Source organism: Haliotis rufescens, unplaced genomic scaffold (genome assembly GCF_023055435.1).
Source record: "Haliotis rufescens isolate VD_foot unplaced genomic scaffold, xgHalRufe1.0.p SCAF_11, whole genome shotgun sequence".
Lineage (NCBI taxonomy): Eukaryota > Metazoa > Mollusca > Gastropoda > Lepetellida > Haliotidae > Haliotis > Haliotis rufescens.
Genome location: NW_025963791.1, coordinates 35,411,054 through 35,435,144, shown reverse-complemented (window position 1 = coordinate 35,435,144; position 24,091 = coordinate 35,411,054). Strand labels below are relative to the sequence as shown.

Below are 24,091 nucleotides of genomic sequence, written 5' to 3'. Positions count from 1 at the left end.
TAACTATCAACATGTTCTCCCCTTTTTCTCGTTATATCCAGTTTCACTGTTTTTTTTGCACGTAAGCACTACTTCCTGTAAACAGTTGGTATAAGAAGGATGGATTTTCTTACTGAGGCTGCGTCTAAATATACCCTAAATGAAATGGAAGTACATTGATACTGACTATAGGTCGGGGAACGTTCACACGGTGAAACTGATAGACAGACAGATAGACAGATTTATTTCGCATACCCCGTGAGGCCAATAGTACTATTACGTATTATTGCAGGAAAATTGTCGTTGAGCACCATTTGTATAATGACCCTAAATAGATATTATGTATATATTACATGTTTTGAATTACATTTATATTCAATGTGTCATATTCTTTAAATATTTTATTGACAAAATCTGCGGCTAAACATATTTATTAGACAGTAAGCTTTCGATTAGAAGATTTGGAAATATAACGCCGCCATTTACGATTTTGTTGGTTTTTGTTTGTTGTTTAACGCCGCTATCCAAGCTATGTGGTGGCGGCCAGTAAATAATCGAGTTCAGACCAGACCATCCAGTGAATGAAATCGTGAGCACTGATCTATGCATTTTGCATACGATGACATGCAGGAACCAAGTCACTCATTCCTTCAGTCGCCTCTAACAACAAGCATGTTGGGCTGAACACCAATTTCAGCCCGGATCTTCACGGTTTATGAAATGTCATGATTTATGTTTTGTTTGTTTGTTGTTTGGCGCCACAATCAGTGTTATTCCATCTCTGTGACGTCGACGGCGGTCGGTAAATAATCGAGACTGGACCAGACAATCCAGTGATTTATCATGAGGATTGATCCACGCAACTGGGATACGATGACATGCATCAACCAAGTCAGCGAGCCTGACAACCCGACCCCGTAAGTCACCTCTCACGACAAGCATAGTCGCTTTTTAGGGCAAGCATGGGTTTCTGGAGACCTATTCTACCCCGGATCTTCACGGGTCAATGTTACCTATCTGGTATGGACAATAGAGACAGGTCTTGTTTAAAACAAGGAGTATCTGTTGGTTTCATTTCAACTTGTGCAGTTAGAGTGTTAAGACCTTAAAATAGAAGCGGCCAAACCGTTAATCATAGGAAATAGTTTATTCCGGTTCTTCCTATGTCATAAAAGTGTTTCAGCTTTGTGTCATATACATGCTTCTGGCAGTGTTGTAGTGGAAGTGGGTTCTAGGGGGCACAGTGGGGGGCGTGCCAACCCCTATGATCCTGGGTTCGAATCCATGCTGATTGCGATTCGTGGTTTGTCTTGGGTTTCGGAAAGTCGAACACGTCTTAGACCTACACGACACGATAATTAAAACTGGTTATTTTCTTGCATTGACATTTTATGTATATTTGGTCTTTAGTCCCGAAAATCGCCCACATAGGATGTTAGAACTGAAATACTATTAACCATATTCTCCCACATTCCGCTGTCGACCGCCTCCGTGGCCTTGTGGTAGGGCGTCCGCCCGGCGAGCTGAAGATCCGTCATACCAAAAGACGTTCAAAGATGGTACTTGTTGTCAACCTGTCTGGTGCTCGGCATTAAGGGGTTAAAACAAGGACTGGTCAGCTCGGAGTCAGTATACTCAGTGGGCAAGCACTATTAATCGGTATCAGTCCGGACGAGTGCAAGCAGACACACATTCACACACACACAACACACACACACACACACACACACACACACACACACACACACACACACACACACACACACACACACACACACACACACACACACACACACACACACACACACACACACACACACGTGACTTTAAGTTCCATTCCTCCTCATCGTATATGCTTCAATGATATGTGTGTGTGTGTGTGTGTGTGTGTGTGTGTGTGTGTGTGTGTATGTGTATGATAGATATGATTCAAGAAATAAACATACCTAAATGAAAATGTCTTATAGTTTAATGTTCCTTTTTATCAGAGTTCAATATAAAAATGATTGAATGTTTGATAGATGCTTGCGTCCATCAAGCATCATATCAATGTTGTAAATCGAGTTCCAATAGGTATATGTATGTGTGGTGCGTCATGTGGGCAAATTCGCTGTCAGACTTGCGCCAGGATCCGCTGATTCGCTCATGATTAGCATAAAAAAAATCCAACGTCCATGCTGTGCGCCAATTTGGGCTTTCTTCGCGCACTTAGCTCATATGCAGGAATATAACCAAAAGAACTGGTTTGAGGGGCATTGAGCAAACTCAATCTTGCAAGTGACAGGTGAACACATTACCATCTTTATCTACCTCGTAGAGCGCCTTTAAGATGGGCAAGTTACAAATAGCTATGTGTACTGGCCTACAATACATTAACAAAGGCGTGAAGGCTTCTTCGTCTGTGACCATGTCCGTGATGGCATACTCTGCCCTGCTTCCTTTGAACCCCAACACCAGCAGACCTGGCGAACACAGTTCTCGAAGCGGAAGAAGGATTTCCTGCCTGTAAGCTGACGTTTGTCGAAAAGAGGACGGCCAGGTCGGATGTTGATCTACTCCTGGGTTAACGCTGCAGCAGTATACAACATTCACGTCAATAAGGCCCCACAGCAGTGACACGTGCACACCGTGGGACAATGAATAGGACTATTAATACCACAGCTATTCCTGTTGATGTAACTTCATCAGTAAAAGGTGCAAGGTCGCCCTGCAATTCACTGTGCAGAGTTGTGTCCCTTAGGCGTGCCAGAATCCTATGGTCCTGGGTTCGACGCACAGCTTTGCCCTGATAGCGTTTCTGGGGTTTTCCACACCATACTGTTCAAAGCGGTGTAAAACCAAACTCACTCACTTCTGGTTAATAAAACATTATCAGAAAATAGCCACTGGGTGATCGAATCCCACTAATGTATGGATAGTTTAAGGGAATTCATGATTCAAAACAATTCGGTATGGTAATATTGTTTTGTTCATAAACATAATGTATTTTTCTTGTTTTAGTTTTTTTGGTCGTTTGAACGAGTTATGTCACATATTGAATGATCAGCGTAGTGACGTCAGCATGCTATTTATGACATGGAATCTACAGAATGAGAGTGAGTGAGTGAGTTAGGTTTAACGCCGCTTTTAACAGTATTCCAGTTATATCACGGCGTGAAACCGTGAGTACGGGTATTGTGCTGACAAACCTAGAAACATAATCGGGGCGAACCAGGATTCGAACCGACAATCATCGGTTTCTGGCAGGTTTTCTCACAGGTTGAAATAATTAAGCTGTGAAAAGCGTACACGTATATGTGTATTTCAACCAATCACTCGCAGATGAATTATCATAGCACAGAGCAAAAGCGCTTCTGTTATCTGTATGATGATAAGTAAATGAGCTGCATATTTTACATGCTTTTCAAATATTCGAGACAAAGGTTGGGGTCACATGGTTTTTACTTACATATATCATATGCATACGTAAAACATCCGACAACGATGAATTGCGGATTATCTCTTCTGAATTAATCATGCACGTCCAGCGTTCCTTGAGGAGGAAGAACTTAAGCGAATGTTCTATTCCGCCGCACTCAGCAACGTCCCAGTCATAGCATGATTATCAACTTTAGATCTGACAAACCAGTGCCAAAAACATATACAACGATCCACACCATTGCGATCGATGACGTGCAATCAGACAAGCCATCTTGCTTGACCCACAAACGTCTTCAGTCAGCCCTTACGACTCGCGGAGCAGTCGGGTAGCCTAGTGGTTAAAGCGTTAGCTCGTCACGCCGAAGACCCGGGTTCGATTCCCGACATGGGTACAATGTGTGATGCCCACGGGTAGCCCAGTCATCTAAGGTGCCGCAATTCGCTGTGCAGAGTTGCGTCCTGTGGACACACCAGACACCTATAATTGTGGGTTCGAATCCCGGTTCGCCCCGGGTATGTTTCTAGGTTTGTCAGCACCATACCCGTGCTCGTGGGTTTCACCGAAGTGGTAAACATCTGAAACCTGCATCTTTTCAGGCTTTCCTCCAACATCAAGCTGACACGTCGCGATATAACTGGAATACTGTTAAAAGCGGCGTTAAACCCAACTCACTCACTCACTACAATGGAATGTGTCCTTTAAGCTGACAGAAACAACGCAAACAAAACATTGCTGTGGAAATTTGTTTATATTTACAAACCAAAATATCTATATAATATAAGCATGTGAACAGAAGCACACAAACTGTATATTAGGGACCGATCATTTGATATATGTGTGGGTTGGGGAGGGGGTTGTGTCTATTGAGACTGGATCATTTTTCTGCTGCAGCCCCCAAAACAGACTTAATGTTTTTAATTCAAACTATCAGCATAAATATTTTTTAAAAAACAAAAAAATAGTTTTATTTTTCGAAATTCTGAAGCATACTTATTTGTTAATATTTTCTGAAACAATACCAAATTTTTCGATAAAATCGCAGACGCCACCCGCCAGCCCCGAATATTCGGTCCCTTAATGCGATGTTGAATCTTACCTCTTGAATATGGGCGGGTTCAAAATGCATTGACATCCTTTGACAATACCTTATATACATTGTTTAATATTAAACACGTATATGCGTGTGTCACTAGTCATAAAAATTGAGGGGTTTTGTACTAACGATAAGGAAATAAGAAAATTCAATTACATTGCACTCATTCAGCCTGGGGCTGAACGCATTCCGGAACCAAGAGATAAAAGCTTTTTACGTCTGCGAGACTTCAACAATTTCTTGCGCGACTTCCGGCGTCTGGATCTTTGTTTCCGGTCGACTAAAGGCGAATATCGGCTTGAGTATGAAGTTCTCTTTTTCATGGGATGTTTGCCCTTGCGCCTTCGACGTAATCTCCGTCTCTCATTTCTTTGGGTTTGTTTTTGACGTGATCTCCGTCTCTTATTTCTTTGGGTTTGTTTTTGACGTGATCTCCGTCTCTTCTTTCTTTGGGTTTGTTTACTCGGGGCAATTGTTTGGGACGAATGAAATTGGGCTTCCTTTACCTTTGGTCGAAGCGCCCGTTCTTCGGAGGTGCGGTGAGGAGCGTGGCGAGTTGACGCCGTTATATTGGGCACTCTGTCGTGTTGAACAGTTTCCGTTCGCGACAAAGCTGGGTTACCTTGGTTTTTGTCGGAAGAGTTCAATGAAACATCTGATGCGTTCGACATTGGCGGATCTGTTAGACCCTCGGTAACTGCTTCATTAGCAGGTATTGGTTCCATCTGATATAAAGCATCCTGATGTATGCTTAACACGTTGTCTTTTCGTGATGGATACAAAGAAGATGATGACACGTCGCTAACATATTGGGGTGCTGTTTTTGCCATCTGCGTTGGGGGGAATTGTGGTTGATATAAAATTGATTTAGGCATTTTGCAATGATCTTCCTGTACATGGAGAATTGTACCACGTTTACTTACATAGAAACACACAATACCTTTACATCGCGCGGGAACAGATACATGCAACGGCTTGCACCTGTCACAAGATAGCACGAGAAATACTTTGGGTGTTTTCCCAGGTACATGAAATTTCCAGTTAATGAACTTGTCGATATTAAAACATAAGCGATCGTTTTTGGCATGTATTGTGGCGATTTGGCACAGAGGTGTTTCAGTGCGATCTGATCCGACAGGGGTTTGTACAAGTTTCGAATCAGCAGCAGTGGTGGTGGTAGTTGTCGTTGTGGCTACGTTATATATGTCAGTAGGTGCCAACCTACAACGTAACCAGAGTAAAAAGGGAACAAACGAGTTAGTTTGAGCTAAATTCGAAAACCTGCTGGTAGTAGTGGCTTGGGTGCTTGTTCTTCTTTGTCGAAATAGGGCAGTGTTCCCAGCTGCACGAGAAGGCATTATTACCCCAGATTCCACCATCTGTGTCATATCAGTAGTTGATGTGCTGGAATTGGTTGTGTGTCCAACTGTTGATAGTGATGAATCGGTGATAGTAGGGACATAAATAGATGTGATTGAAGAGGCTGTAGTGGGGACATTAGTGGATGGTCTGGAAGAGGTTGTCGTGTCTTTGACTGTTGATGGCGATGATTCGGTTATAGTGGGGACATTAGTGGATGGTCTGGAAGAGGTTGTCGTGTCTTTGACTGTTGATGGCGATGATTCGGTGATGGTAGGGACATTAGTGGATGTTCTAGAAGGGGTTGTGTCTTTGACTGTTGATGGCGATGATTCGGTGATAGTAGGAACATTAATGGATGTTCTAGAAGGGGTTGTGTCTTTGACTGTTGATGACGATGATTCGGTGATAGTAGGGACATCAGTGGATGTTCTAGAAGGGGTTGTGTCTTTGACTGTTGATGACGATGATTCGGTGATGGTAGGGACATTAGTGAATGTTCTAGAAGGGGTTGTGTCTTTGACTGTTGATGGCGATGATTCGGTGATGGTAGGGACATTAGTGGATGTTCTAGAAGGGGTTGTGTCTTTGACTGTTGATGGCGATGATTCGGTGATGGTAGGGACATTAGTGGATGTTCTAGAAGGGGTTGTGTCTTTGACTGTTGATGGCGATGATTCGGCGATAGTAGGGACATCAGTGGATGTTCTAGAAGGGGTTGTGTCTTTGACTGTTGATGACGATGATTCGGTGATGGTAGGGACATTAGTGGATGTTCTAGAAGGGGTTGTTCCTTTGACTGTTGATGGCGATGATTCGGCGATGGTAGGGACATTAGTGGATGTTCTAGAAGGGGTTGTGTCTTTGACTGTTGATGGCGTCGATTCGGTGATGGTAGGGACATTAATGGATGTTCTAGAAGGGGTTGTGCCTTTGACTGTTGATAGCGATGGGTTTTTTATAGTGGGGACATTAGTGGATGTCCTGGAAGAGGTTGTAGTGCCTTTGACTGTTGATGGCGATGATTCGGTGATGGTAGGGACGTTAATGGATGTTCTAGAAGGGGTTGTGTCTTTGAATGTTGATGGCGATGATTCGCTGATAGTAGGAGATGCAGTCGTAGTTCTAGTTTCTACAGACGTTGGCGGAGAAGTTGTAACTGAAATTCATTATGATTATTTTTTCAGATTTCTCATTTTTTAAAATAACTTTTGTCAGAATATGAACGCAAGTTAAAAACTTGAAAGGACATCATATTTTTTGTCTTTCGAACCAATAGCAATTTTGGAGGAATGACACCCCTTCGAAAATTATTTCAGTTATGTCATAGCAAAGCAAAAGTGAGACTTTAACATTTACAACTTACAAAACGAGCAGGGGTATGGTGATGATAAACCATGGAATAGTTCAAAACACCAGCGGCGTCTGGCAGCAAGGAGACTCAACACATCGAGTCGTGGTTCCAACCAACCAACAGAGTGAAAGCCTGCTGTCATCACTGATTTTCAGTGACCCATTCATGTATTTTGTGAAGCTATTTTTCCTTTTTTCCAATGGAAGCTGTTTAGTGGAGAGCGGAGACTTGCTATTCTTTGGAATCTGGCATTGTTTTGTTTTTTTAAGTTTACCATATGTACAAAGATACAATGGTACAATGCCTGATACAGGACTAACCATACTGTGTGAACAAAAACACTTTAATATATATATATATATCAGTATTACAACTGTACTGTAATGTTTGTGCTTCCTCTAGAATACTCGCCGCGAATAGCTGCAAAATTGCTGATGCGGCGTTAAGCAATATTCACTCACTCACTCCTCTAGAATACCCACCTTCAGTACATCCTCTCTTCATGAACACGCTTTCTTTCTTGTGGGAGAGCGATGTAGCTCCTCTGTACAGATAACAAGAGTAGCTACTGAAGTCGAACTCTGCAGCAGTGCACCAGTCGAAGGATCGGCAAAACGTCTTACACTTGTCAGGATTCACAACAACCTTGTAGCCCTTCCAGTCATCCTCACTACCTGCTGAATCAACCACCTCGGAGAAGGTACAAACTTGCTTAGCTGAAGATAAAATCAGAGATGCTTTTCATGAAAATTATATTTAATCAAACGCATTATCTTATTGCATTATACCATAACATTAACTACATTATATTTCGTAGTATATATATATATATATATATATATATATATATATATATATATATATATATATATATATATATATATATAGTAGTATTAGTAATAGTACAGATTAAAATATAAAATGCAACAAGGTTTGAGTGATCCTGGCACAGTCAGGCTGGTAAGGCTCATCATCAGCTCAGGGCCCTTGTCCCCTCTAAATGGGACTTCTCCCAGGAAGCGCTGCCATTCAAACCCACCCAGAACTTTTCGGAGAATATGAAGACTCCCCAACACTGCAGCCTTCTGCACTACCCACATTGTCAGATGGGCTGTATTGCTGGCAGCAAATCCCGGTACTCTCACAATGTCAGTCAACAGATTGAGGGATGCCAAACCGAAGGCAACCGGATGGGTGTCAATACCTTGAGTTTCGTGTTTCGTCCAATCAACAACACCAAACGAATACGAAAGGACGGGTATAGCATAAGTAGTTGTGGCTTGGACTTTTTCCCGAGCGTTCAGCTCTGAACTCCAGATTTTCTTAAGTCTTCATTATTATTATTAATATGTACAGATTAAAATTAAAAAATGCACCAAAGAGGGTTTGGGTGATCCTGGCACTGTCAGGCTGGTTAGGCTCATCATCAGCTCAGGGCCCTTGCCTCCTCTGCACGCATCCCATACAGTGAATGAGACTTCTCCCAGGAAGCGCTGCCTAGTCAAACCCGCCCAGAACTTTTAGGAGAATGTGAAGACTCCCAAACACTGCAGCCTTCTGCATTACCCAGATAGTCAGAATGGATTCCTGGCAGCAAACCCAGCTGCAGGTACTCTCCCAATGTCAGTCAAAAGATTGGGAGGTACCAAACCTAAGGCATAGAGTACAATGGGAAGTCGGATAACTTGGTACTTGGGATGCCAGCGTGACATTTCGAAAGCGAGGTACGCATATATGGTATGTTTTACCTGAATCTTGTCAATCACATTTGTGTCAAAAGGGACAGAAAATTCAATGATGGTATTCAAGATTTCATTGGATTTATCAAAAAGGACAAGATCAGGTTTGTAGGTATGAGGCTGTATACGGGCCTATTCCAAAGGGATTTTTATTTATCATTTTCCATGACGCCCTCTACATATTATGGGTCGTACCATGGGTGGGGCTCTGTGTCAAAACCACAAGCATGGCGAAGACGGTAATAAAAAGATCGAGCCACGCCATCATGTCGCTCTAGATACTGTGTTTGTGCCAAAGCTGGGCCTCCACTGACAATGCGTTGGACAGTCTCATAAATGCATAATCTACATTTCATATTTACATTTTGATGCAAAATCACACATTGACGATTTCGAGTGGAAAGTGACTGATCCTGAGCAGAAAAAGAAAGCCTTCTGTTTCTGTTGGGGGACAGCGGAAATGGGCTTCACACATTGTACCCATGTCGGAAATCGAACCCATGTCTCCGGCGTGACGAGCGAACGCTTGAACCACTGGGCTACCCGATCGCCCCTTACTGGCTATTGACATTGGTACACATACTCATATTGGAATATTGCCGTCCGAATAGTATACTAATATATTGTACATAGAAGTATTGACAACAAGATATTTACTCAATGATAATTTTCACAATGCTAGAATATGGCCCAAATAGATTTAAACCTAACGTATTAAGATCGTAGCTAACAGTAAAGTAAACATTTATAAGTCAAATACCGGTAGTTTCTTTCCTTGAAGAACAGAGGGGGCTGCTGATCATGAGCTCTTGGTTTTTAATCGATGGAGTTGCAATAACCGACCGTCGTATGTATACAACTCAGGTCTACATTAAGTTACATAATTAAAGATAAATTCCTATATCTTTCACAGCTGAAACCATTGATGATTGTGTCATTACTTACGAATTATATTCAAGTAGGTTATCATATTGCCTAATTCATCCTTATTTTGCTGTTATAAGAAAGCTATGACAAGTGCATACGGTTTTGGATATGGCCCTTTGAATTTTATCTTGAACGTCATGCCATTGCGATGTTAAACTGGATCCAACGTTAGTCTTTATCATGAAACTTAGTGAATAATTTACACCTGATTCGTGAATAATTTTGTGTTCAATTTACCCCACTTTCGCGAATGAATATCCCTACTTTTTACACCATAAACGCTATGTAACGAAGTCACTAGTGGATCGGGAACTTCTACGTTGCCGGAACAGATATTTGCGAAAAATGAGGGCATGCGCTCTCTTTCCATACTCCTTTTGTCTTCAGCAAATCATATAATTAATACATACATAAAATTTCCAAGTAAAATAATGTGTACTCGTTCACGCTTGTCAGAAACCGACAGTAAAACCTATGTCACGTACTTTACATACTGAAAGTTATTCAATAGCGTTAATTGTGTGAATTGGAGGTGCTACAAGCGGAACACTTTCGTACCCTTTTCTCGAACACTTGGTGTCATTACTTATTATTAATCCATTTATATAATTTTCATAATTATTTTGCTTACACCCAATGTGTTTCGGTAAATAACCGAGATTTGTTCTCTGACGTTGACGTTTTATACTAACGTCTTTCCGCACAACAGACTAACGTTGACATGGCAGATTTGCATTGTTGTAACAGCGGATGTGGATTTAACTTACCCCGACATACCGTGGCAGCCACACACAACAGCCCGAGATACAGGATCCAGCTCAAGTGATTATGCATTGGTCTGAAAGCCAAAGACGAGCAGTAAACATGTCATATATGTAACCTTTTCTGTAGAATTGAATACACCAGTATTGATGGGAAAGCATGTGTGAAGTCTGGTTCAGAACAGTTCTCCAGTACCTCTTGCTTATCATAAGACACGTCTAAACATTGGCTGATTGTGCCATCGTGCCACACCGTGGTGTGATATTCATGATAGTACCATAGATCACAGGTCATTCTCTGTTTGGGCCAAAGGAGGTTCAGTAATCCGAACGGTTCAGTTCGCTATGTATGGAATTGTCCAAGTGACCCAAAATATTATAAAATACTGTAGTAGCAATACAAAAATGACTTAATAACAAAAATGACTTAAATAACTGCGTATTGTAATTCGTCCTTGTAGTCCAGTAAAAGCATTAAAAGCCATTTACGAATCAGTTAAAGCTTGTGTACGAACCAATGGCAATAACCTTACAAGTATGTTTCATTGCCCTTTGGGAGTGCGTCAGGGTTGTGTATTAAGCCCAATCTTGTTCTCTTTCTTTATAAATGAACTTGTTCTTGAAATTAACTTAAAATCTAAAAATGGCATCTAGTTATATCCAGATCTAATAGAAATATTCCTTTTACTTTTTGCTGACGATGTCGTCCTTTTTTTCTGATTCGGTAATTGGTCTTCAACGTCAAATCAATATTTTGGAAAATTATTGTGACAAGTGGTCACTGTCCGTCAATCTAAATAAAACTAAAGTTCTTGTTTTTAAAAGCGGTGGGAAATAATCAAAATTAGAGCAATGGATATACAAAGGCGCACATATAGAGGTAGTTTCATTTTATACTTACCTTGGAATATTGTTTACTAGGATTTTGAGTTGGAATAAATATCTAGAATCTACATCTGTTAAAGCTAAGAAAGTGTTGATGTCAATCCTACAAAGTTTGCTAAAATATGATAATCTACCCTGTAATTTATACTTTCAAATTTTTGATACAAAGATAATGCCAATTTTACTTTATGGATCAGAAATATGGGGTTATAGAAAATATGAGTGTATAGACAAAATTTCATCTTTATGCGTGTAAACGTGTAAGTGGGGTTCGATCCTCCACCCCAAATGGTATTGTACTTGGGGAATGTGGCAGATATCCATTGTATTTATTTTCGCATAAGCGCTGTATAAATTATTGGTTAAAACTAACGACTCTTCCATCCACGCGATACCCAGTAAAAGCCTATACCATGCTGTTCTATCTGGATCAAAATGCCAGTCACTCACGCAATAAGAATAATTGGGCAACAAATATCAAAATCACCCTTTTCAGTTTAGGCCTTGGATATGCATGGATGGATCAGGGTGTTGGAAATGTCAAGATGTTTATGTCATTATTACTCCAAAGAGTTAAAGATTGTTTTCAACAAATGTGGAAAGAAAAACTAAGAAATAGCAAATGTACATATACCTATTCTCTCTTCAAACAACAATTTATACTCGAAGAATATCTTATATCTGTTACAATAAAAATAAATTCGAGTATCGCTAGCGCAGTTCAGAGCAGGATATTATGATTTAAAGATCTATAAAGGTATATTTAAAAAGTCTAACAATATCTGTACATCTTGTAACCTTAATGTTGTAGAAAATGAGTATCAGTTTATGCTTGTGTGTAAACTCTATCGTCAATTAAGAAACAAGTCTATTCCAAAGAAGTTTATAACTTACCAAAATATTAATTTGTTTTGCATACTCATGTCAACTTCAAATATTACTTTATTACAAAATATTGCATTGTACATACATCATGCATTGTTAGTTAGAAGAAACACCCATACCTTGTAGATACGTTGAACTATGGGCCTATGGCCTTTCAGTTTGCAATGAATAAAACAATTCGACAAAAGCATTAACAGTTACATAAGGCTAAGGGTCCTGAGCCCCGGTCCACAAAGCGATCGCAACACTTAGACAGTTGGGCCTATTTTAAAATATGTTCATATAATTTATATAAAAGTTCGTATAATTTTCACCACTATTTTGCCTTTGACGCCCAATGGAATCTGTTTCTGTGGATAATTGAGACTCACTTTAGCGCTAAGATCGCTCTGTTGAATGGGCAAGACCAGGTTTCTACCGGCCAAACTGAGACATACAGATTTTACGACTGCTTTTTATTAAAAGCAAAAAAAACCTTGCCATATTCATAAGTAATCCTGCAACAGTTTATTTTAAACATGTACTTGACACTTTGATTAGCCTGTCCATTGAAAGATGGATATTAAGCTACAGTCACATAGACAATGCGACCGTGATGCAACCTCCTGGCGACTGATTTCCTTTGCGACCGAATGGCGATCGCTGAGACCGGTGCAACTACTTCTGCCCATATTTGGAAATTGTATGGTCGCCGATCAATTAGCTATAGATTGTGCAACTTGTCAGTGATTGATCGGCAATTGTTCACCGCAGATATGGCGAAATGTTTTCAACTGGTTGAGACCGATCGGTGACTAGTCAGCGAATATTCGGTGACTTGCAACTGAACGGGGAATAGTTGTCGATCGAATCGATCACCGATCAAAACATAATGCATATGAAATAGATGCTTTTTTTAATTAAATCATGTCTTTGCATGTTGTCAAGATGTTAACAGCAGAACAGTTGCAGTTGTTCCGCTTGCAAAGAATAAATCAAAATGTTGCAGTTGCTGCCATGATGATGTACAGAAGAATGAGAAGGACAAGATGAAGGCAGTATTGGCTGAGACCTTGGATCGCAAGAAGGTCACAGCAAGGAGACTATACGAATCTGATGGCAGAGTTGGAGAGAGAAAGTCGTGGTGATTTCGTGGGCTACCTCAGAATGGAACCTGTCACGTTTCACAAACTCGTACAAAGACTCACACCCAGACTGACCAAAAGAAGACACTAATTGGAGAAGATCTTTAAGTCCTGAGCTGAAGCGTGCTGTCACCCTTCGGTTCCTGGCAACTGGAAACAGTTATCACAGCTTGGCCTTCTCATTCAGAGTGGCACACAACACAATATCAGTATTTGTTCCTGAAGTTTGTGAAACCATCATCGAAGACTATGGTGATGAAGAAGTGACGACACATCGAGTCTAGATGGAACATTCCACATGCAGTTGGGCCCACAGATGGAAAGCATGTCGCCATTGGAGCACCCAGTAAATCTGGATCCCTCTACTATAAGGAGTTCTTCTCCATCATCCTGCTTGGTGTCGTGGAAGCTGATTACAGGTTCATCTGGGCTGACATGGATCGCAATGGCTCTACGTCTGACTGTGCTGTTTTCAACCGATCTGACCTCAAGGAAGCTCTAGATGATGGGAACATTGGTCTTCCTCCAGATGATCCACTGCCCAAAGACGATGGGCCAATGCCTTTTTTCTTGGTGGGATGCCTTTCCCTTACGAACATGGTTGATGAAGGCATTTTCAACAAGAAATCTGACAGAATGAATGGAAATAATTGATGTGAACTCTCTGAGTACTTATGGTTGGTTGGTTGGTTTGTTGTTTAACGCCGCACTCAGCAATATTCCAGCTATATGACGGCGGTCTGTGTAAATAATCGAGTCTGGACCAGACAATCCAGTGACTGATATCATCAGCATCGATCCACGCAATTGGGATCGATGACATGTATCAGCCAAGTCAGCGAGCCTGACCACCCGATCCCGTTAGTCGCCTTTTACGACAAGCATAGTCGCCATTTACGGCAAGCATGGGTTGCTGAAGACCTATTCTACCCCGGAATCTTCACGGGTTTCTGAGTCCTTATGACAAAATGATGCTGTAATGCACAGACAGGTCTTCTTACAGACGGTGACATGTTGTAAACCCAACGGCGATTGTTCGACGCCCGCTTGGAAACCACTTTGCAACAGCCTTGGGTAGACAGAACAGATCGCCGACAGTGGAAACCAATCTGCGATTAAAATAACACCACTTGGGGGCCTCAAGAAGACGAATGAAACCGCGACCTAATCGGTCGCAGTCAGTCTTTTGTGCATGTTCATATAAGACCGCTCTGAAACCTTGTAGCGACCTCAGTGAAACCTTTCAGAGACCCCTGAAACCTCATTGCGATTGCCAAATATTTTTGTCGCCAGAAGGTTGCATCGCGGTCGCATTGTCTGTGTGACTGAGGCTTCAGTCTATTCACTAAAACACCTTATCCTGCGATTTTACAAAGAAAATCACGATAAGGTCCGATACATCTGCTGTTCGACTGTCAGACTCACACGCCATGGACACAACTGTGAGCCTCCAGGGCGTTAAACCGACTCTGTGGTCTTGTGGGTGGAGTGTCTGCCCCGGAGAGCGGACGGTCCGTCGTCATATCAAAAGACGTTAAAAGATGGTACTTGTTGCTCGGAATTTAGGGGCTAAAAACAGGACTGGTCGGCTTGGAGTCAGTATACTGTGTCTGAGTGATGTGTCCACGTTAAACTGCGCCATGGTATCTCAGAGGATTAGCACTACGAAAACGGCATTAGTCTGGACTAATACAAGCTAATCACTAGCAGTTCGTAAGACAAGGGGATATTCTTGTAATCATTAGCCTCAGCTAGAAAATGTGTTCATTTGTCAGTTTTATGCTTTAAAGGACCATGTGACAATTGTATATGACTGTGAACCCAGAACCCTTGCTTATTAGTCCTGTGGGTGTAGAATAGGTGTGAAGTGATCACGAGTGCACCGAGTGAGTGAGTGAGTTGGGTTAAACGCAGCTTTTAACAGTATTGCAGTTATATCACGGCGTGTCTGCTCAATGTGGGGGCAAAGCCCCAAGTGGTGCAGGTCTCAGACGTTTACCACTTCGGTGAAACCCACGAGCGCGTGGAAGGTGCTGCCAAACCTAGAAACATAATCGGTCGAACCGGGATTCAAACCCACAATCATAGGTTTCTGGAGTTGCCAAGGGACGGAACCAAGAGCGAATCGCAGCGGCTTAGATGTGTACAGTGTTTGGATTGTACAGTACTTGGATGTGTACATGTACAGTACTTGGATGTCTGGGGTGCTGGTATTTGTGCAGTGCTTAGATGTGTACAGTACAGTACCTGGATGTGTACAGTACCTGTATGTGTACAGCACTGGGATGTGTACAGCACTTGGATGTGTACAGTACAGTACCTGGATATGTACAGCACTGGGTGTACAGTACTTGGATGTGTACAGTACAGTACCTGGATATGTACAGCACTGGGATGTGTACAGTATTTGGATGTGTACAGTACTTGGTCGTGTACAGTATTTGGATGTGTCCAGTACAGTACTTGGATCTGTACAGTATTTAAATGTGTACGGTACAGTACCTGAATGTGTACAGTATTTGGTTAGCACAATTGTCATATGTTTGACGACCAGAACCAAAACACCCGGATGAGAAACATTTAGCTCGATATGTAAGCATTAAGACTGTTTTATTGTTCGTCTCGTATACCAGCGTACCGAGTAAATAATCAGAAATGCATAAAAGGATTTTGTCATTTTTTTCATCTTCACACATATATTCGTACGTGGTGTTTGGCTTTGACGCCTCTCTGACATGCATACCGTACATGTATGGGTATTTCTATAATGAAATGTTTACTGGAGGACGGTGCTACAGTTATCTTCATCTTGTTAGGCCGTCTCAGCCGGTGCGGTTGACGGAAGGAACCGTAGCTGTGTTTTAAACACTTGAACTTTCAGTTCAAATGATTTGCAGTATGTGGAAACACGACACTCTCTGCCTGCCTGTACAATGAGATTACTTCACATTTGTCAGTTTCAAGAAATAAGCTGCCTTTTATTTTGCGTCGCCGTTTTCTTTGGATAATTGACATAGTCTAGAATTGATATAAATCTTGAATAATCATATAATAGTATATGTACATGAATCATAAAAACTTGAATAAATGTTAATACGGAAGATTTTAAACATTTATTCAACATTATGCATATAAATAATACGAGAAAACTCTTTCCATATTCAAAAGAAATGTCTTTTTGTAGCAGTGTCGATTGTATGATTCCGACTATATCATGAACATGTTTTCATCAATAACTATAATATCTTGATGACACCAGGTGTTCGCGTACAGATGAGCGTATCCTGCCCCCCCCCCCCCCCCCCCCCCCCGGTGGCACCCGCCATATACAGTTATCCAAATCTACCTTTTTTGTGTTATTTTGTTCTAAGGGTGATTAAGTAAAACTACTTGCATTCTCAAACGGATTATAAACTGACATGAATGTGAGTGAATTAGTGCAGAAAGATCCTGCTCGGAGAAATCGTTTCAAAACTCGTTTGCATAGATAGTTTTGTCGGGTGTAGGGGTTTGGTAACTTTAACCTCAATTCTTTAACAGTATATGTGGTGCGTATATATACTATGGCAATCTTTCACGAGCTGATGTGTATGCGCAGCCACTGCCAAGAATAAGCAGTGAGGCAATTAATTTACACTGTGGTTCGTCGTCACAGCCACTGACGGGATCATTAGCACAATATTTGAGATAAGCAAACATTACTTTGATGCTAGAAGAATCATTTAGTGCATTGTAATTAACCATGGCAAAAACGTGTTGGGAATCTTACCTTGATAACCGATTAGCCTCAATGTTACTTTCGCACCGCCACAGGCCAGTAACCGTAGACGTGAAGCCACATTACACAAACATGCTCAGTTCCAGTGAAGTAGCAGCCAGCCGGACCTAGACTTGCTGTGATGCACATACCACCGTGTTTATCTCGACAGCACTATAAGGACGCCACGCCTCCATATATGTTACTACATGTGACCTGGGACCGCCTCCGTGGTCTAGTGGTAGAGCGTCCGCCCGGAGAGCGGAAGGTCCGGGGTTCGATCCCCGGCCGCGTCATACCAAAAGACGTTTAAAGATTGTACTTGTTGTTACCCTGTCTGGCGCTCGGCATTAAGGGGCTAAAACAAGGACTGGTCGGCTCGGAGTCAGTATGCTGTGTCTGTGTGGGGTATTCATGTTAAACTGCGGCATGGTATCTCGGTGGGCTAGCACTATAAATCGGCATCAGTCCGGTCTAGTACAAGCAGCCACACACACACACACACACACACACACACACACACACACACACACACACACGTGCATGCACGTCGCTATATAAGTGCAATAACCTTGGACGCGACGTTAAACCCAATTTCACCTCACCTAACATGTGACCTGGCAGTGTGAGTAGCAGGGCCTTACCTAAATGGGCAACAGTGTTCCCCCTGTTCTTAAAATTACACACTGAATTTCTGTAACATATTTACGAAGATGTTTGTAATTATGACAATCCCCCCGTGGGGATGCAAGGTTGGATTTGTTCCCCAGCAAGCTCAGGTCGTTGCCTGTGAGGATGCGGGGTAGAACGGGTCTTCCGCAACCCACGTTTGCCTCAGATACAAACTTGCTTGTCGTTAAAGGCGACTAACGGGATCGGATAGTCAGGCTCGATGACTTGTTTAATGCATGTCATCGTATTCCAGTTGCGTAGAAAGATGCTCATGATGTTAATCACCATGTCATCGTATTCCAGTTGCGTAGAAAGATGCTCATGATGTTAATCACAGAATTGTCCAGATTCGAACATTTCCCGCCGTCATATACGTTGAATATTGCTCGTCGCGGCGTTAAACAACAAACAATAATCTGGTTGTAAAAGTCGATTTATTGGATCGCGTAGTCAGGCGCGGTGACTTGGTCGGTCCTGTGTCATCCTACCCTGACGGCGTGGATCGATCAGTGGATTGTCTGGTCGAGACTCGATTATTTATAGATCGACGTCATGTACTTGGTACTTTCTTAGTACAGGTAAAAAGACCATGCAATATACTTTCGTATTACACACAACATACGACGATATGTTTGTAAATAAAATCTCTCTTCACATTAGTTGTCACAAAGTAGTGACTTCCATTTCTTGGTAAATTTCATCTCATGATCAGTAACGTGCCCAAACATAACATTAAAAGCTTCATATATATTCAGTAAAAGATCAGTCACATCTTCACTCAAAACCGAGACCAAACGGCAATCTTATGAATACGAGTTTCTCAACGCTCTTTCACGTGACTTCCGGGAACGTAGGAGTCTAGATCGGTATTTGCGACCAACTGAAGAAGGATGACGGATCGGGCGAGGATTTTTCCTCCGTCTCCAATATCGTGGACGTGCATATCGCATGGGGTGTTTGCCCTTATACTTCGCCATTGGGTCGGGGGTTGGGCGTGGTCTCCGCCTTCTCTTTGGTTTGCTTTTAGGAGTTTTCTTTGGACGATTGCGATTGGGCTTCTTTCTGTTTGGCCGATGACGACCGTATCTCGGAGGGCGTACACGGCGTGGCGGAGAAGTTGGGTGGTTTGACTCCGTTACAGTCACCGCTGTGATTGGTTGAACGGCTTCTGTTCTCGATAATATTACCTTACCCTTGATCGTGGGTTGAATGGTTTTACTGACATTCGAGGCCAAATTAGCATTTGATTTGGTCGAATGTGTATCATCTTTGGAAATATCTGCATTGATGTCAATAGGCGTCACCTCATCCATCTCATTTAACACATCTAATCTGATGGAGGAAGTGTTTGTAGAAACAAATGAATTATCTACAGAAGTGTCACTTACAGTTTTAATAATGCTGGAATTGTTGTTTCTCCGAAGATGCATCACACTGGATGCAGTGTATGTATTGTTGCTCGGCAACCTTACCTCTGTCAATGGATCTGTTATGTTCAAGATCCTTTCTGGAATAATCTGGTTGGTATTCAGATCTAATGTAATGTTCCTTATTGATTCATTAACAGACCCTTGGTTTCCTGAAAAGGTAATGTTTACATCCCCGCCAGTGATATTGGCACTCTGGGAATCAGTGTTGTTTGTGTCCACGGTGTCATTACTTCCAAGTACCTTGTCATCAGGTGTTGATGAAGTTGTTTGAGCACCACCAGCGATGGTTGTTTTGGGGGCGGTGGTCTCGGAATAAATATCTTCGTATTTTTCCAAGAAATCTTTGATGTCAATAGGCACGGGAACTGTTGCTCCAGGTAGGAACTGATTCTGGTTTCCGTTTTGGAAGGGGAATTGTGGACCTCCTTGTCCGGGGAATTGGTAGGGAAACTGTTGTTGCTGATTGTACTGGTTATATTGAGCCTGAGTATTCTGTGCTGGAAGGTGAAGAATTGGGACCTTGCCACGGTAACTAACAGGGACACATATAACTGGCTTGTATGGTTGAGGAACAGCAACGAGAGAAAACCTGCCCGTATCAACAGAATGAATAAGGACATACTTGGGATTATCTTCAGGTAATTTCAAATTGGGAAATTTTTCTCTGTTAAAACATAACCTATGATTTGTGACACGCGCTTTGGTAGCTTTCGGGGATGTATATCGATGAATTTGGGTGTTCAGACGAACCTGAGAAGGTACTTGATATGGTGGGTACCGGGGAAATTGGGGGTAGGGATACTGAGAGATCGCTGGTTTGCCATACGGATGAGAAGGGTAGTAAGGAGGGTATGGGTTATAGGGATTCTGTGTTCTATATGGCTGAGACACTGGCGGAACCCTCGTCCCCAATGGAATAGATGGCATGGTAGCTGAACTGGTCGGTTTGCCTTCGGAGGTTGTTGCAGTAGTGGTTGTGGTTGTGGTTGTGGTGGCGGTAGTTGTTCTTGAAGAAATGGTTGTTGTTGAAGAAATGGTTGTTGTTGGGGGTAGCGCAGTTGTGTCAAGAGTGATGTCCTGTGTTTGTGAAGTAGTAGTGTCATCTTTCATTCGAGACTTAGTAGTATCAAGGGGCTTCACAGTACCTGCTTTCACAGCTCGGCCCGGATCATCTGAAAAGAAAGAAAGAATGTGTAAAATGCACTTAAACTGTCATAAAGCCACGAGTTACTGGGTTCTAAGCTCTTGTCAGCAACTGTAGGTTTTGACAAACTCAGCCAGTCACATTATACCACCTTAAGTTTGTCAATAATGCAAATACTATCTATATAACCAGCTATAGTGCCCAAACATTTCACATTAGTCACCTTTCGCGGAAATATCGCTTGCCTTGAATTCTCAGAGGATTTATAAACTGCGCCACCTTATTCTTATTTGCCGACTTGAATACTCGTTCCCTGCAAGGTTGTGATAAGTTAAAACTTTATGTCGAGCAATATTCCAGCAGCACCAGCCTTTGGTATCTACATTTACATCTACATCTTAGAGGTACAGTCGAGCATGCTCTTTCCACGAAGATTTTAAAGAGCATCATACGACGCTTGCTCACAGATTATTTTATCAATGTTACAACTTTCAAGACCTGAGTAAAGCTTTCATTTGACGCATAAGTGACAAAAATTATGTCCGATGCAATTCCCTATTTTGACTTGTACCAATGTCTTATTCGGGTAAACAGTTGACTTGCCTTTACGTGTGTGGGGCAGGATACGCTCACCTTTTCAAGAATACCTGGTTTTACCACTATTTGATAATGATACATAAACACATTCTCATGATACAATCGGAATCATAGAATATGGAAAGGGTGTTGTCGCTTGTATTAACACACACTATTATAACTAACTCTTGTTCATGGAACATATCAACAAATGGCCCTGAAGACGCACCTTCTCTAAATATTGATTTGACATAAAGTAGCCGTATTGTATCTTTCTTGTCAGCACGACTTGATTCTTCTGTTGTGGTCGTTGGGTCTTCTGGAGTCAGTGTGGTATGGGAGGTTGATGGTGGTTTGACAGTGGTTGTAGGAACAGCCGTAGTTGTGCTGGAGGAGGTAGTTGTTGATGTCGTTGGCAGGGTAGTTGTCACTGAAAATCAGTTTTTTTTAATTTGTTCAATATTTTCACCACACTCTTTTAGTCCGAGTGAAATTTTTTTTTAAAGAATTAATTGTCAACAGAGGATCTAAGTACAAACTCTGTTGTGTCGAACTTTGATGTTCGAACCTATAGATGTCTCGAAGTAAAAACTTGGTCCCTGGGGACTCCTTCTTTGGTTATCATGTTCGGTTGTGTCGAACCTCGGATAACTCGAAGTATTTACGTAGGTCCCTTCAACTTCGACACAACAGTGTATTGACCAGACCAAGTATTCAAACTGTAATATCCCTTACACCTTCAGTGCATCGTTCTTCTATGAACACAGCTGAGATTGGTTATTCTCTGGCGTTGACGTTTTAACATATACCATGTGTACAAATATATTTATATGGTGAAGTGCAATGCCTGATAAAGGACTATAATAATATTTGTTCAAACACAGTTAAACGTTAGAAGACCCGGTGTATATATATCATTGTTAAAACTGTATTATCCTTTTTCATGCTTCCTCTAGAATACCAACCTTCAGTGCATCCTCTCTTCATGAACACGCTTTCTTTCTTGTGGGAGAGCGATGTAGCTCCTCTGTACAGATAACAGGAGTAGCTACTGAAGTCGAACTCTGCAGCAGTGCACCAGTCGAAGGATCGGCAAAACGTCTTACACTTGTCAGGATTCGCAACAACCTTGTAGCCCTTCCAGTCATCCTTACTACCAGCTGAATCAACCACCTCGGAGAAGGTACAAACTTGCTTACCTGGAGGAATATAACTGAAGATGCTGTTTAATAATATAATGATCTGTCATGTTGTTGTTTCTCAACCAGGCCTATTCTTGCACATTATAGGCTAATTACTCAATATTTATACATAAAGACCAACAATTTCCGAGTGAGTGAGTGAGGGAGGGAGGGAGGGGGGGGGGGGGGGGGTGGAGGGAGGGAGGGAGAGCGTGCACCGGTATGGTGTTGACATACCTGGAAACAGTCACGGGGATTCTGGTATTCTGACCCACGATGATAAATGTTTCAGCACGAAATTCACCGCACCGTGATGGCATCTAATCACTTGACTTTTCACCTGTCTATTTGATATGCGATGCCATATCTACGATGCCTTAACATAACTTTTTGTTTGTTTGTTTGTTTGTTGTTTAACGCCGCACTCAGCAATATTCCCGCTATATGACGGCGGTCTGTATATAATCAAGGCTGGACCAGACAATCAAGAGATTGACATCATGACCATCGATCCATGCAGTTGGAGTACGATGACATGCATCAAGCAAGTCAGCAAGCCTGCCCACCCGATCCCGTTAGTGGCTTCTTACAAGCAAATATACATACAACTACTACACAAGAAAGAGGATCTCTACTGTTATATTTGGCAAAAATAATTATGAGCTTTGGGGGAACGGGCGACCAAGTCGTCTAAGGCGCCGCGATTCGCTGTGCATAGTTGCATCCCTTGGGCAAGCCAGAAACCTATGACTGTGGGTTTGAGTCTCGATTCGCCCTGATTATGTTTCTAGGTTTGTCAGCACCATACACGTGCTCGTGGGTTTCACCGATGTGCTAAACGTCTGAGACCTGCATCACTTGGTCTTTTCCTCCCACATTAAGCTGACACGCCGTGATATGAATGGAAAACTATTAAAAGTGAAGTTAAACACAATTGACTCACTCACTCCTATGAGCTTTATATAATCATCTCAGAAGCAAGAAGATATTCTGAAGGCAGTTTAGTGCAGTGAGGGTTTGACTGGTGTACTCACCACCACCGATATGCAGTGTGAGAACCACACACAGGAGACCGAAAACGAGGTGACTCTGGTCCACGTGGTCGTACATTGGCCTGAAAAATTAAGTGTCTTAGCCAAAAAAGTAATTGACATAATAATGCGAAAAAAATGTGTGAGTGAGTGAGTGAATGCAAATTGCTTAAAGTCACATCAACAGCTAAGCAGCTATTCGCGTCGGAACAAGGGGGAAAGTAGTACCCCACTACTGTTTGATTGTGATAGTATTGTAGATTCAGAGCTTGTTTAATCAATACACAGTTGGTTCGTTATTGTCGTCTTTCGGTATTAGAAACGGGTGATTCAGCTGTTCACGTCGGAATAAGGTGGACAGCAGTATCCCACGTGTTTGATTGTGATAGCATTGTAGATTCAGAGCTTGTTTAATTAATTCACAGTTGATTCGTTATTGTCTTCTTTCGGTATTAGAAATGGGCGACATTCTAAATAATACATTGAACATATTATGACTTGAAATGTTCATGTATACTCACCGACAAAAGAAACGTATAATTGTCATCATTACGTCCAAAGGAATCTGTTTCGGCAGATAATCGAGACTGGTTATTCTCTGGCGTTGACGTTTTATATTTTCTTGAATTATAAAAGAAATCATTGCTTTCTTTCACATATCTAAATTATTTAATTAGTATATATGTTTACCGTCCAACAAAATATTCTTAACGAGTTCCTTGTCAGGGTATCTGAAGGGTATCGGTTGAACAAAAGGGCTGAATAGTATGGAG

General features: G+C 41.8%; 2 protein-coding genes across 3 annotated transcripts in view; both read right to left on the bottom strand.

The window, feature by feature from the left end:
* Positions 1–4,129: 4,129 nt before the first annotated feature.
* Positions 4,130–17,450, bottom strand: LOC124152293 (mucin-2-like). The gene is made up of 4 exons (XM_046525188.2): positions 17,297–17,450; positions 10,640–10,710; positions 7,689–7,922; positions 4,130–7,011 (listed from the first exon to the last, which is right to left on the bottom strand). The coding sequence occupies exons 2-4, from the start codon at positions 10,704–10,706 to the stop codon at positions 4,661–4,663; spliced, it is 2,652 nt and encodes an 883-aa protein (XP_046381144.2). The 5' UTR covers positions 10,707–10,710; positions 17,297–17,450; the 3' UTR covers positions 4,130–4,660.
* Positions 17,451–18,379: 929 nt separating this feature from the next.
* Positions 18,380–24,091, bottom strand: part of LOC124152291 (proteoglycan 4-like) — a 31,201-nt gene continuing 25,489 nt past the window's right edge. The window contains exon 5 of one of the 2 annotated variants that reach the window (XM_048392657.1): positions 18,380–19,918. In XM_048392657.1, the coding sequence (XP_048248614.1) occupies positions 18,760–19,918 (1,159 nt within the window). In that variant the 3' untranslated portion in view covers positions 18,380–18,759. The remainder of the gene's footprint in view (positions 19,919–24,091) is intronic. The other variant, XM_048392656.1, reaches the window with a different exon arrangement.